This window comes from Pipra filicauda, unplaced genomic scaffold, assembly GCF_003945595.2.
Source record: "Pipra filicauda isolate LSUMZ 115617 unplaced genomic scaffold, ASM394559v2 scaffold87_size3191425_pilon, whole genome shotgun sequence".
In the NCBI taxonomy this organism is placed as follows: domain Eukaryota; kingdom Metazoa; phylum Chordata; class Aves; order Passeriformes; family Pipridae; genus Pipra; species Pipra filicauda.
The window spans coordinates 2,632,005-2,646,087 of record NW_024105064.1 but is presented as its reverse complement, the minus strand read 5'-3'; the positions used below and the strand labels follow the sequence as shown (position 1 = coordinate 2,646,087).

Here is a 14,083-nt window from a genome sequence, read left to right as displayed (position 1 = left end):
GGATTCAAACTGACAGACACTGGGTTCACATTGGATATTGGGAAGAAATCCTTCCCTGGGAGGGTGGGCAGGCCCTGGTCCAGGTTGCCCAGAGAAGCTGTGGCTGCCCCATCCCTGGAAGTGCCCAAGGCCAGGTTGGACGGGGCTTGGAGCAACCTGGGCTGGTGGAAGGTGTCCCTGCCCATGGCAGGGGTGGAACCAGATGAGCTCTAAGGTCCTTTCCAACCCAAACCATCTGTGATTCCATTATAAAAGTACCATTTTGATTAACTCAATCCAAAACCTGGGAATTTACAGGTTCTGAAGATTTAAGAAAATCACCCTCTTTCATTGGAACAAGAAAAGTTCTTGCACACAGCAAATAGTTTCTCCCCATTCTCTCTTTTAGCATCCAGTTCAATTAAAACTTCCATGCTTCCAAATCTCCAGCCTCTACTCCAGCAATATGGCACAAGTAAATAAACTCCTCTGCCAAGCTTTAAAATCTGCTTTTTTGCTATTTAAATAAATATTGACAATGCCCAAATGCATCTCATCATCTCTGCTTCATTCTTAACAAGTCTCAGAGAAAAATACTGGTTAACATTTTCCTGTTGTTCTGATGCAGACTGAGCCCCTTTGATTACTCACCTGAATGGTTTGCATAGTTCTCAGAATCATTAAATATGCCACAGACTAGAAGTATTATTGGATTTAATATTATTTTTATCAATATATAAAATGATTTCCAATATGGTCACAGAACACAGAAAAAATAATGGCCATTTCCACGCACAATTGGAGATTTTTCTATGTGATGTTTTCACCTAGAAATGATTTTTAGGAAAGGAAAGAGAACTTTAACGAGTGTGTCCTTCAAAAGACATGGCCAGGGATCCAGGAATGTGGGAGTGAGTATTCTACAGCTGCAAACACAGGGAGTGAGGCTCCTGCTCTGCCTCCCCAGAGACACAGGGGTGTCAGAGCAGGACCCAGAGCACCCAGAGCGGCTTTTCTGAACACACAGAACTGAACATAGCCCTCTTTACTTGTTGCATAACTCCTGTAAAACCACATGCCTAACAGGCACAAGATACAAAATGCACAGAGACAAGCTGGGCATTTGAGTCAATTAAAATACATCACAGGGAAGGGCTTCTCTCTCTGGGCTTTTACTCAGTAAATCAACGAGGAAACAAGGCTTTTAAAAATAAAACCTGGGCTTTTGAGACTCAGTCCTGAATCCCTAGGATTGCTCAGGCATCCATCAGTGCAGGTCTGAGCTCCAAGTTGAGCGTGCAGGACACTGCAGCACAGTGCTCCAGCTCCAGCATCCTCTGACTTCAGCCCTGCCTTGAGCCCGCCAGGGACAACTCCAACCCCGACTGACTCTGGGCTCTCTTGCTGGATGGGTGTAAAGAAACTACACCTAACGGGCAGCAAATCACCTGCTTTTAAAAATTAAAACAATACATCTGACTCACAGCAGCACTGGAGTGTCTTTTCCTCTCTCCCCATGTGGGTAGCAGAAGGTCTCTGGTTAAAAATAGAAAGCCTTTCTTCTGGTGGGAGCAGAGAAGGAACATGAACATACCTGGTGCGCTCCTTGGCTGCACTTTTCATGCAGGAAGAAGCAGCCATTAGAGATACATTTATTATTTAAGCTTTGTGGTGATAGGAGGCAAAGGTACAGCAAAGGCTCCCTTAAGAAACTGCTCGGTTTGTTTCAAGCATTTAAGTTTGAATAAGAGAAGACAAGTGCCCAAAGAAGCTTTGTAAACTGCACTTTTCTCCACAGCAAAACTAATTTCCCTCGAAAAGGGTGATTCAAACAAACATTTTCCCTTACCTTTCTCTGGGCTGAGGCATTTAATTGTGCTTGCATCATCCATATTCCAGGGAGAGATTCAAGTGAAGACACCAGAGGAAGCAGCACAGACCATATGCACATCCCTGGGATCTCAAAAGACTCTTTGAGAGAATGAGGAGAGGAGCACTGCCCGTGTGTCTCTAATGCAGCATCCCGAGGTTCCCAGGGAAGCTTCCTGCCTCTGGGTTGAGCAGGCTCATCCCTTATTCCCTGTTCAGTAGTGGATCAGGAGCTGCTGACAGGTAGAGAGCAGCGCAGGAGCTCAGTGAGTGTTCCCAGCCCTTCCCTGCAACCCAAGTGTTCAGCCACCTGGGATAACCGGCTGTTAACTCCTTGCTTCCCTGCTCGCAGGCAGGATGCAGGGATGTCTTTTGCTTCACTCCTTCAAAAAAAGAACTCAAGGTAAAACTTGTGGATGTTAGGAAATAAAGGATAACTCGCCTTTAACTCCTCTGGGTGCATTGCACTCAGCAGGCAGCAAACAGCAGTGGGGTGCTGCTTCATTTAAGAAGGAAAAGAAAATAATTTTTCCTTTTTTTATTAATGCCTCCCCTGGGTCCCTCCAGCATGATACACACTTATGGGATCCTCCCAGACTCTCTCAAGTTTAGAAAGCAAGTCTACAGTTGCTGATAAAAATAGGCAAGCTGTTCTCTTTGGGCTTCTCTCTGATTTCTTTTCTTGGCAAAGACCATGTATTTCCCTCCTTTTTAACTTGCAAGGAAATATTAACACAGAATGAATGGGAAACGTCTGGGAAACAATACCCATTATTGTACCCTGTGTCCCAAAACACAACACACGAGGAGGCACACACAGACCTTTGAGTTCTGTCTACATTCTGCAGCAGAATTTCAGCATCTTTATATGATGCTGCTGCCTAGAATTTCCAACCAGGAACAGCTCCTGCCTGTCCTACGTGCCACTGAAATACACAGGGTAAAAGAATTTATGCCTTTGAGGACTTGAAATCTAAATAAACAGGATTGATAAAGGACTGGGAAAAAATTATTCTCTCCTCTGTTACAGCTGGATTGTCCTGCTGTTTTAACTCTATACCATTAGAACTCCAGAAAGATCAAGATCTTTGCAAGATCCGACACCACCCCCCTACCACTTTCATTTAGACATGAATGCCATGGTCCTTCCCATCTTAGAAATGATTTCAGGATTTGGCTCAGGTCTACTTTCAATAAAACATTATCCCATTTGTTTAGTGGTTTCCAGCACTAGCTGTGATCTCATCTCCTGAGCAACCCATCCAGGAGCACTTATTCCAGGAGCCTCTGGGGCATCATATATTTACACCACATTCCATTTGGGCTATTCCTCCTGCATCCACTGCACTTCAGTGTCAGCTTATCGGGCCAATACTGCAGAGAACGTTCCAGGTTTATCCTAAAAGTAACTCCCCTTCTGTGCCACCGTTCTCATCTCCTGGAGGAAGTGCAGGTTATCACCACATCGCTGTCTCACTTCGAAAGGGAGAAGCCAGGCAAGCACTGAGGCCCAGAAAATGCCTCCAAGACAACATCTCTGGGGAATACTGGGACAGGAAGCTTTCCCACTGCAGGGTAGATTCAATACACTGCCTGGAGACAAATCTCCAACACCATCTATTCCTTAAAACTTGATCAAGAGACACGGCAAATACAAAGATAACAGGTAAAGCTGATCAACTAATTCACTGATTAGCCCCTCAAACTGAGCAAAGCTTGTTGCTTTACCAGGTTATACTTCCTTTAAAAAGAAAAATATATTCACTTGTGAGACTATAAGAGATTCAGCACCAGTATCTGGGTAATGTATGACATCAATTTCATAAAATAAAAGGTTTTATTTCTCTGGGAGTTTTCTGCTGTGCAGTTAGAACAGGGTCACAGAACAAGTGCCAGAGAAACATTTGAAGGCATTCACAGCACATGCAAATTTTCTGAAGTAAGGAGAACACAGACTGTGCTATCACAGAGACCAAAGCAGTTCACATTAAAAGATTCTCTCACTTCAAGTAATAAGTAGTTTAAACCACAGGAGATTTCCCTACAAGAAGCCAATGTGCTGACTCTTGAAATCAATGGCAAACTTTGATCTGCCTTTTGTGGACTCAGATTCACACCAGAAGTGCATAAGTGGCAGGGAAAGGTCACAGCACTCCAGTTTGGAGAGCAAGAACAAACCTCCACCGTTGTCAGATCCATATTATCCAGAGCATAGCATGCCCCAATTCCTTCACTGCCCATTCCCAACTCTCTGGTTCTACCAACCAGAGCAGAAGAGTGACTTGTGGTGTGGTGCTGTCACATCACAAAGATTTAAGTCCTAAGAAGGGACTAAAAGGGGCCAGGAATTCTCTCAATTCCTACTTTCCCAGCTATGCAGGGAGAGCTCGAGGTGATGTTGGAAGAGCTGAGCCATGACATGCCAGAGCTCTGCTCTTGCTGTGGGGATGCCCCTGGAAGTCACAGCCAGCCCTATTAGTGTCCCTAACACTCCCTGGGGTGCAGCTTCATCCCATGGTGTGACCCACTGGCAGCTCCAGATCCCCAATCCAGAGAGGACACAGGTCCCTCACAGACCACTGCCACAGCACCATCCCACTGGGAAGGACTGGAGCACTTCCAGAGCAGGAGCACAAACTCCCTAAGCTCCAACTGCTCCCCCAGCTCTGCCTGGTGACAGTGCCACACACTCTGGGGCTGCATTGTCACCTAACTACACACCCACCTACACACACATCCTTCATCCCAAGGCTCCAGCTGCCACATTTGATCACACTCTAAGACTTATTTCCTGATAGAAACAGCATATCTTGTTGCCCAGCCCAGGGGAGGAGTGTTAGCACTGCTGGGGACAAATGGGAACTGCAGCACAGGCACGTTCCAGCACGGAGGAGACAAAGTGGGGAGTGGAACATCCACAGCGCCAGGGATGTTGTGAACAACTCGGGAAAGCCAAACCCTGAGCCCTCACTGAAAGCCATCAAACTCCATCCAGATAGTTCCCTGTCTCACAATCCGTGGCATCACTTCAAGACCTTCTATAAATCAACTTCAACACATGTGGGTGTCTGTTCTTAAGTTTTTGTTCCCATAGTTACCAATGTACTTTGCCACAGAAGAGAACAGCAGGTGGCAAGACACAGAACAAAATCACCATTCTTTTAACATATGAAGAGTTGGGAAGTTTCAAATTAAGGTTTGATTGCCAAATGTTTACAGACAATTACCAAGACTAACACAACCAGATTAGAAAACAACAAGATCCTTCCATACATTGGATCCTGAGCTGACAGTAAATTCCACAACATCCAGCAGAAGGATGGATTTCCGGTCCTGCACCAGATGATGCCACGGGGATGCACAGTCTAGTGCAGAAACAGTTTCCTCTTCTTTTCTGCAGTTTGAAATTCTCCCCAGTTGCCCGAGCTACCTTCACATGTGCCTTCTGCAGAGAAGAGAAGCCCAGCACACTGTGTACAAGACAGGCTTCTCCAAATAAAATTATCTTTGTGGGGTAGAAACAGTAAAACCAACCACCAACAGTCTGTTCAACCAAAACAACAATTTCCTTGAAGGTTGCTATCAAAACTCTCACAGCTTGCAAGTGACACCTTCTCCAGTTTCAGCTCAAACAGGGGGCAGAGGACTGGCACTGGATGTGCTGCACACCCCAGGAAGATGCTTTGCATAAGTAAGTTCTGTGCCCTTGTGTGCAATGAGATGCTGTGGTGCTGGGTAATTTTTTCACCACAGCATTTCTGAACAGACAACATGCATTCTTTATCATTTCAGTCTTAGATCTTTTTCTAATTCAGAGATTGGAAGAACTTAAGTGTTTTGGTGTCATGTTTTCTGTGAAGGCCCATTCTGGCTGTTCAAGGTTTTCAGGGAACACACATTCTTCCCAGCAAATCTGTATTACATAAGACGGGAAGATGCTTGTGTCTAGCAGAGAAGGGGGGGAAGGCAATGAAGAAAGAAGGGAAAGACAGTTTCAAATAGATTTTGGGGTCTTAGAAAGCCTTTAGAACTAAAGCTCAACTACCCACACACTGAACTAGTCCTGAGTTCTCAACCACTTCAGTGTCAAGAACATCCCCCAGTGCCACAACCCCAGCCCCACAGACACCATGAGCCTTTATGCTGCATTTCTATTTCCTGTGGTGCTTTATAAACAAGTTTCCAACGTGTTTGTAAACTTCTGACTAAGAATCTGAAAATGAGAGAAACAGTATTGTCTGGGCCACTTTGTTTAAGCATAAACACTTCAGTAAGTAGTTTACATTGTCTGCAGGTGATAAAATCTGCAGCTGCTGCAGCGACAGCTGCTGACAGACATATGTTTGCTGCTGGAATTCGTGCTGCTTCTTTGCAGATCGTTAAAGGGAAAATGTGAAAAAAAAGCCCTTGGTTTGCTGCTCCCCTTTGTCCCTCCAGGTTTTACAGGTGACAAGTGAAATGCTGTGTTATCCCTGGCTGTACAGCTGCTCTCTCTGTTGCACCTTTAAATGTCTAACAAACCACAGCCAGCCTGGACACAAAGCAAACCCCGCCTGGGACAGTGACTGTGGCTCTGCCGAGGTCTCACCTCCAGCCACTGCTCCCCCAAAATGCGGGAGGTCTGTACAACCAGAGTCCTCAGGCAAACACCTGCCTGCCCTCGGGAACCAGGCAGATCTTACAGCTATCCCAGGAAGGAGTTGTGATCCTGAGGATCATTTCCCTTCCCTGTCACTGCTGTTCCCACCTCCCAACACTTTCCCTGTCTTTTCCACTTAGTTTTGCCAACTCCTCCAGTGAGGTGTTAAACCTGCAGTGGCCTGGTTATCACAGAGGCATCCAAGTAACAGAGACAGGGCCCTCGGAGATCAGTGTTAAATCACCTCAGACCCCTTTATTTCTCCACACAGTCTTTTTTCTCCCCTGGCCTGAGTGCAGCCCAGCACAGTTCCTTTATTCCCTGTCTCTGCTGTTGGCAGTGGAAGGAGCACACTCACACTCCCTGCTCTGTGCTTTTGACAGGTTCCTGCCCTACAGCCCCTTGTCTGCAGAGCTCTGGTGCCTCCAAGAACCGTGTCAGCACTGTGGCAGAGCTGTGCAAAAGGCACAAGACAACCACAACCAGCAGAGAATCACAGCTGCCTGAACTGTATAAACTGTCCTTGGAAACAGGTAAGAACCTGCTCCTCAGGAAATTGCATCTTTGGTGTGTGCTGGGGACGAGAGACACCCAAGGATGGGAACGGAGCAAAGAAACGAGTTAATCATTTCATTTTTCAGCAGACAGCACTCAGAACATCTGACACGTATGACAAAATCTCCTGAGCTAATTCTCTCCCCGACATCAAAACTCGCAATTCATTCAGTCACAGCTGTGACACGGATTCCTGAGCACAGACACAGCTCTCAGACACGGAGAGGGCAGGGCGAGGGGGAATCGATTACTAATTAGCAATAGCAGACACATATGGCTGCGGCCACAAGAAGCAGCTGTGCTGCACTCTGCTCCATTGTTCCAAACAAATTGGGAAGGATAAATGCATTGCTCTGTGCAGGCACGAAGGAGATGAGGCATTCATGCTTTGTTAAACTTTCCAGACACTCGAGGGTGTTTCAAAATTAGGATGCATGTTAAATTTAAGCAGATTTATTATCCACGTGTTCTGAATGTAATGAACACTTCACTGCCTCACATTTCCTACTTTAAAAATAGCCGGTTTTCTAAACTGAACACACACGTGTGTGTTGTGTGGGTCTGACAGAAAACCTTTAGCCACAGAGATGCTCTGAAGTAGCAACAAATGCCTAATTTTAAATGTTTTCCTACATATCTCTGCACACACAGCTTCAAGTGCCCACAAGAGCAGTTACAACAAAAGGCTTCCAAAAGTGCCAGGCCTTTGTAAGCCAAAGCAATTTTGGGTGCTTTGCATGGGAAGTTCTTAAATAAATAGTCCCATCATGAAAATTCCACCAAACACACTCAGACCACTCCACCTGTTGCAAAAGTGAGGACAAACCCATAAGGCCTGATATTCAGAGAGCTGCAACCCTGATACACTGGAGTTTGGATCAACGTTTTCCAAACTTTGCTCTCACACACGAGGTGGGAGCAGAGGATAAAGGTGCAGTGACACGAGGAGAGCAGCACAGTGTGGGAATTATGGCTCACTGTCTGCACTGATTTGGGCTCTGGGTTCTTATTCAGGTGCAGCAACACCTTTTTGCACAATGAAAAGGTATCTCAAATCAGAAGTTGTTCCAGTGTACTTCACATGTTGTAATTGTGATGAACTCCCTGTGAGAAAGGTGCAATTCCCACCTCAGGTTTTTGGTACAAACACCCACCAAGACATATCCAAGCTCCGCTGGAAAATTTTGGGCTTGTTCCTTTACTTCCCAGCACTGTTCTTACGCAATGCTTTAATTTAGACTATCCTGAGTACTGGTGCAGAATTAATCAGGTCAGTGGAGGGACTGCCAGCCACGATCACTGCACCTTTAAATACTCCTTTTCACCGTCAGTTCAACTGTTACTCTGCTATTTTTAAACTCTGGCCCCCAACTCAAGACCCACGGGCAGGGGGCAAGTCCTGCCCCAAAAATGCCACTGACAAGAGGCCACCACCCTCAGCTCTTGAGGTTATTCCCCTTTTTCCTACAGCTTGTTTACTGGATTGTTAAGCATTCTGGCAGCAAATGGAAGGGGGTGGGGAAGAAGACGAGCTGCCACATTTCTAAAATTAGCATCTTCTGTCTCCGAGAAGCCTGTGGAGATTTAAAAAAATTAGGTTCCTCTGCAAGATGCAGAGAGATGTGGAACTGAAACTGCGTTACACAGCTAAAATCCTGAGCTCTGCTTCATACCTGTGAGCCAGCTCACCTTCCCTTCCCCCTCCTCCCAGCTGGCAGTCAGAGACTACTACAAAACATACAAAGCCCATTTATTATAGAAAGCAATTGCATTCCTTTGCCCTGTCATCCATAGGCAGCTCCATGGCACCTTCCACAGGAGCTTGGGAAGGCCCAGACCCATCCCCTCCACAGGTCACTCCCACTGTGCTCCCAGACAGGCACTGGGAGGGCTGCACCTCCATGGGCAGTGTTTCCTTCCCCTCAGGACTGTGCTAATTCCAGAGCAGAACTGCAGTGACACGTTGTTGTGGTCACACACCACCCTGAGAACACAACCAGAAGGGATGTGTTGATCCGTGCTAGTCACTAATAAAATGCATCAGTCAAAGGACTGATGGTGCCTCGGTTCCTCCAGTTCTGCTCTAAAACACCAGCAGTGGGACAGAGCTGTGCTGCAAAACCTCCACCAGAGCGCTGCTCCCTCCCAGATGGGCCTGCAGTGAGACAGGGGACAGACTCGGGACCGAAACTCCAGCTCCTTTCCAAGGAGCAGCAAATGTGCCAGAGCCTCCCTTTGCTTCTCCTCCTCAAGGAACCAGAGACTCAGCCTGACAAACACAGACCAGCACAGGCGGGATTAAAGCAGACGGGACTGGAAGGTTTGGGTCCAAAACTCCCTGTCTTTCTTTTAGTGATTATATTTATTCTACCCCAGTTACACGTCTCGGTTTGTGTCTTGTAAGAACTATATTTGCTCAGATTTCTTTCAGGTGCCAGAAACATCAGTGGACGGCTTTGCAGCAGAGAACAGTGAAAAGAATTGGAAAGGTTTTCTTTCAGCACTTCCACAAAGGAAAGTTCCCAAAATAATACATGTATTTTGGATCAGAATGTTTTGTTTCATCAAAATAGTTACTGACTGAAAAAGCACATGAGCTAGTGTACAGTAAATATTACTTCTGAGGTAGTATATAGTATATATTTCATATATATACACTATAGATGAGATGCACCTAGTAGCATGGAGTACAGATTACTAGCACACATAACCTTAAATGAGATGAGGTGTTTCAAAACAACCAAAAAATCTGCACATTTTTCTCCCACATGGAAGAAACAGGTTTCTGTGAACATCTGGGGAAATATTATATTTTAATCTGACATGAAAAACAACCCCCCAAAAAATGCAATTTTATGAAACATTTTCCATTTAGTGCAACCCCACAGATCCAAAGTAAGGGATTTCATTCAAGTTACTTGAGCCATCTCCAGTTTAGGTGTTTGCTATAAAGTTTTGAGTCTTGCAGTTAAAAGATGGGCTTTTCAAGTACTTCCTACCTGCAGACAGAAAAATCACGTAAACCTGAACCAAAATCCAGGAGAGCTAAAAAGAGGGTTCAGCAGACACAAGTCCAGGCCTTGTCACATCCCAAGCACCAGGGCTGTCCCACAAATAGCACCCAGCTGATGCAGCTCATGCTCAGCACAGGAACTTGCTGCAAGTCAAGTCCCTACACATCTCTCTGCTCATCACTGCCAAATTCCAACTGCTGTCACCCCTCTCAGCCATTCCCTGCTGATGAAATGAGAGCACAGAATTCAGCTGATTTGATCAGGCAGTCTGAGCACCAAAACCTGCCAGCAGCAGCCTCAGCGTTCTCAGTGACACCCAGACCCACCTTAAGTTTGCCCTCTCGTGTTCAGGCACAGCCCTCAGGAATTCCCAGGATCCAAATCCTTACTAAAAGCTGAGCTTACAGGTGGCCAATGCCCTGGTACTGCTCTCTCTTTAAGGGAAATCCCTGCCCCCAACACCCACTGGATTTAGCTCAGTCCTCACTGTCCACAGGCCACGGTTTGTTCCTTCTCGGTGATGAATTATGGATGCCCCCCAAACGCATCTGGTACTCAAATCACCAGTTAATAATGGATGAATAAATGAAGAGACTGCGCTGGGAGGAGAGAACTGTGGGGGACTCAACTTTGAATCCTGTGCTCCAGCAGCAAGCATCAAAGCTGTGCTGCCAGGCTTGACCTCAGCTGGGGTTTATTTTTAAAAGGGTTAGAATCAACCTCTTAGGAGCATGAATGGCCAAACGGCAGGGACATGGCATGAAAGCTGGCCCAGAAATGCAGGGAAAGAATGAAACCCCAGATGAAAGACTTGCTAGAAGAACATGAGTACCAAAGGTCTTCACTACCTTGTGTCAGGCTGAGCTGGGAGTGAGTGAAGGTCACCAGTGAATTGATAATTTTCACCAGAAATACACCGTTAATTCCTACCAACAGAGTTCTGGTTCACAAGAACTGATGCAGTTTGAAAATACAAAGCCTGCAAATGTGAAAAAAAAAGATGAAGGGGGCTGCTGAAAGGAGTCTCTAAGTTTATGAGCAGCTTGTGATCACAGGCTCCGGAGCGGGAACGTGCCCTCGAACGCTGCTGGATCTGGAGCTGGAAACCTGCGGTGTGCTGGGGAGGCAGAGCTGGAGGCAGCGCTGGTGCTGAGGAGGGCACAGGGCCAGCCCCCTGCGCTGGGGGGGATGCGGGATGCAGCCAGCGGGATGCGCTGCGGGCGCACGGACCGCGCGTGGCGGGGGAAGCTCAGCAGACTGCGCTGTCTCGTCCCGAAATCACCGATTATGCACCTTCCCCGGTGAAGAGGGAGCGTGGGACCTGCACAGCTCCTCACACTAAGAACTGACCATTAAGCCAAGCCTTGCTCTGCCCGAGGAGGGAGCCGTGCCCAGCTCGGGTGGTGCCCGCAGTCAGCCCTGCCTTGCCCTGAGCGGTGCCCAGCAAAGTTCCCAGCACAGCCGCTGCCCTGAGCCCCCGGGGAAGGAGAGCCGGGGGCTGCACAGCCAGCAAGGAACCCAGCACCCACTGCCTGTGACAGGCATCGGCAAAGTCGCTGCCACACCACAACTTCATTTATGGGATGGCATGACCACGATTCCCAGTGCACAGAATCCAGACTTTATCCCTACCCAGCCTGTAAGAAGCTTGAATCTAATATCGGGTATTGCACTATTAAAAAAGCTCTTCCCGAGGAGGATTAATCATCCCAGTGGGACTGTGCAAGTGCATGTGAGATGAGTGGGGAAGGTTATATAAAGCCCACGGAGAGAAGAAAAATGCAAGAATAGAACTGCAGACCTGCTTGCACAGCACCTGAGTGCCTGCAGGTGCTTCTACAGGGAGATGCATTGCCTGTGTAATTTACTTGTCAGTCATTTGCCTGATTAATTATCTCCTCAGAACGGCTCATCACACGGGAGAGCTGAAGTGTTACAACCCTCCCTGGGGATGTGAGCCTCCGACAGACAGGCACGAGAACACCCCCCTCTGCACAGGCGTGAGCTGACAAACACACAGAGCCCCAGAAACACACACCCCACTGCAGAATATCTGACATCTACACATGTTAATGGCCTTGATGAACTGTGCACCACAGGCAAAGATAAGAGTGAGTGCACAGTCTGCTCAGCAGAACTCCTGTAACCCCTGAGAGCACAGGTAGCTCAGCCCCGTGTGCCTGCTCCAGGCAGCAGTGATGGATGGTGTCAGGGAGTGATGGGGGGAGGCCAGCGCAGGGCACTCTGCTGCAGCCTCTTATCAAAAGCCATCCTTCCTTTCCTCCATCAGCAAACTTTGCCAGGCACACTCACATGCAATGTCTGCAGCTGCTGGAACTGCCGTGAGTAAACAGCTGGGAATTGCTGTGTCTTCAGCATTCCCCTTCCTCTGGAGCAGTGCACGTTTCCTTTGCTGGAAGTGGGGTGGATTTTCATTTACTTAACAGTCTTCATACTCATCTAGATACTATGGCCATAATTAATAAAACACGCCTTCCTGAAGATAAAAGAGCTTTTGGAATGACAATGTGCTGATAAGATCTAAAAAAATATTACCCTCTTACAAACAGGGTCAAACAGCTAAATATCTCTGAGCAAGTGAGAAAAAAGGAAGAGTAATGTGATGGTATCGAAGTACTACTAAACAACAACAGAGCCCACAAGCACGAGTGCAATTTATCCTCTAGCTAAAATTCCAGTGTATGCAATAAAAAGAGTAAATCCACCTACTGTGCTTCTGCGATGGGCTTCCTAAATCCATCGTCTTGGAGAAATAAGAGTATTTTTCTCAACTGCCTGTGTTAGAATGTAAACATACTCTGCATTTTCCCTCCGTCTTGCTCCCTCTTCTGCAAGTCCCTCTGTGTGTTCCTGTGAGAAGGCAGTGGAAGTTTCATCCCATTTATTAGCTCAGTCACTGAGGAGTCACTGCCAGTGCTGTGATGGTACAAGCTCCTTCACTGAGCACAGCACCGAGGCAGCGGGGGAGAGAAGAGGTAGGATTTGATCGAAACTACTTTTTGCTGGAACAATTAACTCTTCCCTGACTGACATCTCCTTCCTGGGATCTCTCGTGCCAGTTGACACTGAAATGTGTCAGCAGGGAATTCTTTATGACAGCTGTTTAATGCTCCTGTTCCTGCTTTTAAGGTTTTCTCTGCTTTTCTCTTCCAGTGCTTGAGGAGGAACCACAGTCAGACACTGCCACAGCCGTGATTTCCTACAACCACACGAGGTGCCCCTTTTCAAATATGCCAAAGTGACTCTGGACCACAAATCCTGTGCACTTTTTAAGTCTACTGTGTTGCCCAGTCACTAACAGTTTCTAAAACTCATAGAGATCTCTAACAGAGATTTATTCTCCACCAACTAATGCTCACTTCTTTTTAGAGCCTCTGACCCTGAACATCCAAAACTGAACAAAATTATTTGCAAAGAACACAAATGCACTGCTGCTAGAAAAATGAAATGTGGGTGCTCCTGTCACATCCCCTTCCCCCCCAGACACTTGGATCTTCAAGGCAGCAGAAGAGAATCCTGAGCATTCCTTTGATGGGAATTTACAGGCAGGTAAAAATGGACCATCCTGCTGCACTTCCTCAATCCCCTGTTCTAATAAAGCAGCACAGTCGAGTAACAACACCCCAGAGCCAGCTCCATAATCAACCAGGACTGCAAAGCTTTCCACAGGTTTAGTGTTTTCCTGGGAGAACTACTCTCTCTCTCTATATATATATATTTATAAACACTGTAGATATTTGCATCTCTTGAGAGTTTTAACTTTTTAATCCCTGCCCACAGTAAAACTTCTCTGATGCAACTTTTTACTTAGAGCTCCATGAGAAAAATGAATCAAATGAACTAGATTTTCCTCATTAACCATTTTCCTCTGAAGGACAGCATGCTGGCTAAAGCACAGATCTTTTTATCCCCCCTCCTTCAAACAGTACTTTGTCATCCATCTATTCCTTATTTCTGCTAGTAAATGAGAACAAAACCTGTTCTGCAATTGTGGATCTGAATGCCA

At 46.6% G+C, this 14,083-nt stretch overlaps 1 protein-coding gene across 6 annotated transcripts in view; it reads right to left on the bottom strand.

Annotated features, from left to right (window-relative positions):
* Window positions 1–14,083, bottom strand: part of PLCH2 (phospholipase C eta 2) — a 71,174-nt gene that overhangs the window by 41,057 nt on the left and 16,034 nt on the right. Inside the window, exon 1 of one of the 6 annotated variants that reach the window (XM_039390872.1) lies at window positions 1,829–2,058. The exons of the other annotated variants lie outside the window; for them this stretch is intronic. Coding sequence (XP_039246806.1) covers window positions 1,829–1,871 — 43 coding nt within the window. The 5' untranslated portion in view covers window positions 1,872–2,058. Of the gene's footprint in view, window positions 1–1,828; window positions 2,059–14,083 lie in introns of those variants that run through there. 6 annotated transcript variants of the gene reach the window in all.